At 44.3% G+C, this 4,024-nt stretch overlaps 2 protein-coding genes across 2 annotated transcripts in view; one reads left to right on the plus strand and one right to left on the minus strand.

Moving 5' to 3' along the window:
* Positions 1–3,998, minus strand: part of SOX30 (SRY-box transcription factor 30) — a 7,724-nt gene extending 3,726 nt beyond the window's left edge. Inside the window, exons 1-3 of the mRNA XM_005418767.2 lie at positions 3,406–3,998; positions 2,021–2,260; positions 585–758 (exon numbers count right to left, since the gene is read on the minus strand). Of these exons, the coding sequence (XP_005418824.1) occupies positions 585–758; positions 2,021–2,260; positions 3,406–3,937 (946 nt within the window). The 5' untranslated portion in view covers positions 3,938–3,998. The remainder of the gene's footprint in view (positions 1–584; positions 759–2,020; positions 2,261–3,405) is intronic.
* The window catches only part of THG1L (tRNA-histidine guanylyltransferase 1 like), a 19,465-nt gene that overhangs the window by 8,774 nt on the left and 6,667 nt on the right, over positions 1–4,024 (plus strand). The window lies entirely within an intron of this gene.

Below are 4,024 nucleotides of genomic sequence, written 5' to 3' on the forward strand. Positions count from 1 at the left end.
AGGAATTTTCAAACATCACTAACTCAGAACTTCATCAGAAGGAAGCTGAGTATTCTTTTGTTTTAATATCTCCAATTATTACCACACAGCATAATCAGGCATTTAATTTTCTTGTCTCATTGCAAAAAAGCAACCCTTTCCAGGATATTTAGAGGAAAATCCATTGCCTGGATCTGAGCTATTTGCTGTTGAAATCCCATATCCATGCACTGACAGAGCCAGAGCTCTTTCTCTAAGGAATATGCAGGTCAGCTCTTACACTGGGGGCTTTCACACTGTTTCACTGCCACTGTGGACTTTTTGTAAAAAAGAAGGATCCTTCCAGGGTATCTGTGAGGTGGAGACCCAAATGAGGGAAAGAAACAGCTGTAGCTTAACATCTTAAGTAGAAAGAAGTCTTGGTAAATAATGACACCTTCTCTGGGCAACCTGTGCCAGGGCCTCACCACACTCACAGCAAAGTTTCTTCCCAACATCTGATCTAAACCTACTCTCTTTTGGTTTGAAGCTATTCCCCCTAGCCCTGTCACTACTGGCACAGGTAAATTCTGAATTTTTAAAATAATTCTCTACTGAAAACTCACAGACTGGACGTCCAATACTGTTCTTAACACTGGAGTTGACAAAAGAGTAAGTAGGTGATGAGAAGGGAAGGGTACCAGCTGGATTTGTAGTGATGGTATTCTGGGAAGTGCCCGAAAATGCAGCAGAGCCAGGTGGTGGTGAACACTTCTTTTTGTTTGGCTGATAAACCCAACCTGTCAGAGATGGGAAAAAAAGATGCAGACATCCAATATTTCAGGTGATTTCATTATTTATCTAAAGCTATGCTATAATTCTGAAGGATCTGGTAAGACAAGTCCAAAACCTGCTCCTTTAGGCAATGGCAATGCTCCACTTGTTTTGGTGAGCTAGAAATGGGGAATTTTACTGGAGATGGAAATGAAATAGAAATATTTGGGTATTGTTTAGAAGTTACCAAGTAGCAGCTGCTTGTGAGACAAAAAACTAGCAAACACTGGGGAGACATGTGGCCCAGATGAGGAAACCACATTAAGGAGAACATGACAGTCACTGCACTGTGGGCATTCAGCATGGAGGAAACTGTGGCTACTCAAAATGTAGTCTTTCTTCATGGTTTCTTTAACCCCTTAAGTCTCACATCTATCTGCAGGTTACAAGACATAACAGAAAATATGATCCACTGGGAACCCTGGATAGATTGTGGAAGAGCAGGTTTGCCTTTGCCTGACAACATTAACCAAACATTAACAGATATAAGAATATATCATGAATTTACACTGAGCTGTTTGGTTTCTTACACAGGTTAATTCTTAATGCTCTCAATGCAACTTTAAAGAAACATCTTTTTTTTAAGATGCAAGGAGAGAGGGAGATGTTCTTTTCTTTGTTTATGACAGATTAGGCAGGATCATGAACAAGCAGCATTATGACAACAGAGAGAGAAAGGATCACAACACCTGGTATCTCAACAGCTTTTTAAAAGTTTTTTTTACATTCTGTTTTACATTCTGTTGTCTTCTGGATAAATGAAATTGTTAAGGGTACAAACTTTAACACTTGACAAAAAGCTGTGAAACATTTTCCACACCATTATGTGGGAACTTCAAGTCTACATGTTGAAGAATCCCACAGAATACAATGCTGTTTGTGCTTCCTGTGACATTTCCCTTTCCTGCTTTTAAGAAATGGACATGTGTCACCACAGGCCACCTGGGCAGCTGTTCCTGGAGCAAGGAAACTGATGCAGCAGGCCACACAAACTCACTCTCTGGCCATTAGAGTATTAAATCATTCAAAAAAGCTGCTGTAGCTGCAGTGTTCTAAGCACCAGCATTTTGGATGCTTTAAAAAATTCATTGTTTCAACCACACAGGATTATGTACTTGAAATATCTGCATTTTTTTTCTATCTCTGTTGATCGCCATAATGCAAGAGATCGATTTTCCAAAAAGCCCTGCACTTCTACAGCCTTCAGGTAAATAGCTAAGATGTTTACCAGGAAATTCCTCCCTGTGCCTCAGTTTTATTTTGTTAGCTTCCTCATAATAGGGCTGCTTCTGCTCCTCAGTGAGTTTGCTCCACTCCAGGCCGAGCTGGACGCTGATCTCGGCGTTGTTGGCCCCTGGGTTGGCTTTGGCCACAGCAGCTCTGTGGATCCGGGCCCACACCATGAATGCGTTCATGGGACGCTTCACTCGGCCACTTTTGGTCTTGCTGAAGGGAGTGTCTGGCATCCCTGTGCAACAAGCGAGGGAAACATCATCACCTTCCAGGGGATACAGCAGGGCACACTCAGTATCACACCCACAGCATCAGAGCTTTGGAACAGATGAAACTCAGTGCACATTTGGAGAGCAGTTCCTACAAAATCCTCCACTGCCCTTTGCTGAGTCACTGCACAAGGAATCAGTTACCTGGCTTTTGCTATGTATAATTAAAAAAAATAAAATAAAATAAACAGGGCCTGCTAACACAGTAGTTTGGATTTCAGTTGGCTTGTTTTCTTATGAATTTATAAACTAATCATTGTATAGCACAGACCATACCACCAAAAATTTATTATCACCATCAGAACTATGTAACCAAAGCCCTAAGGATGCAGGGACTAGGACTAAGGATGGGGAGGCTGCTTAGTCCCACACCTGTGCAATCCCTGCCATCTCAACCGTGGCTGTTGCTGTTCTGGGTTTCTGCTTGGGTTTTGTTGTTTGTTTTGAGATATAAATATTTTTTTCTTTTTTTCTATTTGGACACTCGTTTTGTTGGAGGAACACATGTTCTCAAATGATTGTTACATGATACTTGGCTTTGGCTCTTTGTAAACACAGGCAGCATTTAAATTGAGCTGGCAACATGATGAATCCACAGGCCCCTTAAAATTGATCCCTGAGCAGGCAATTTCCTCCCTGGAAAAGGTTTAAAAATTAATTCTTTCACATCATTGATAAAGGGAAGAAGTCTTTAAGACCTTACTTAAGTAATTAATTTTGAATGTCTAGATACTTTAAAAAAAAGCTTCTAATACAGATGTTTCAAATTGCTTTTCATTTAACAAGTCCAGAGTTTTTCAGAGAGATATATGACTACTTTATAGCTTTAAAAATCAAGCACATTCCTGGCCTTAGAACTGCAATCACAACTCAGTGTAATTCTGAACACTGTCCTAAGGGGTTTCATGCAGAAAGGGAGGAATGTGACAAAATTGCCTTGATTGTAACAAACCGTATCGGAATTCTGTGTTCCCGTGCTTTTGTGTCTTACACTGTGCAAGAGTTGTGCTAAACCCAGCCTTTGCAAAGGGACGGTTTTCTAACATGACCTTTCCCCTTGTGTTCTCCTGCCTGATAACCAATCACCCTGCAAGCTCTCTGACTATAATACCTGAATCCGAGGGCAGGACTGTGAGGGGAACGTTTTTTGTTTCAATCTTTGGCCGCTGCAGTAGAGGCTGCAATTGAACTGGCACTTGTTTTACCGGCACTGGAGTCACATGCAACAGCTGCGAGGAAAGAGGGCCTTGGAGCTGAACGTGGGACCTGGGAGGTAAGGACTGAAACAAGACCGGGATGTTCTGATCTTGAGCAGGGTTCCCAAGCTCGCACAGGGATCCAGCCGGGGCATCGCTCTTCTCCACCTTCACTGGGCGGGCCTCGAAGGTCACGTTGGGTCGCTCCGCTTGGACGGCAGATCTTCTCCAGGACTTATTCCCCGTTTGCTCCAGGACCTTCTCCTCGTTCTGGCGGTCACCGCTGCCCCTTTCCTGGTCCCTTTCTCTCCTGATAGCACTCCGGGCCTCTTTCTCAACCGCCGCCGGAGCCGGGATGCACCTGCTCTTCTTCGCCGCTCCTTCGCTGTGCCCGGGCCGGCTCGGGTGCTCTTGCACTTGGACGCGCAGCCCTCCGACGGGGCCCATGACCTCCCTGTGCCTGGGGGGCGAGGCGGGGCTCGCCCGGGCGCGGAAGCGGCAGTGCCTGACCCTGCGCTCCATCGCTCCGCCGCC

Source organism: Geospiza fortis, unplaced genomic scaffold, assembly GCF_000277835.1.
Source record: "Geospiza fortis unplaced genomic scaffold, GeoFor_1.0 scaffold55, whole genome shotgun sequence".
In the NCBI taxonomy this organism is placed as follows: Eukaryota; Metazoa; Chordata; class Aves; order Passeriformes; family Thraupidae; genus Geospiza; species Geospiza fortis.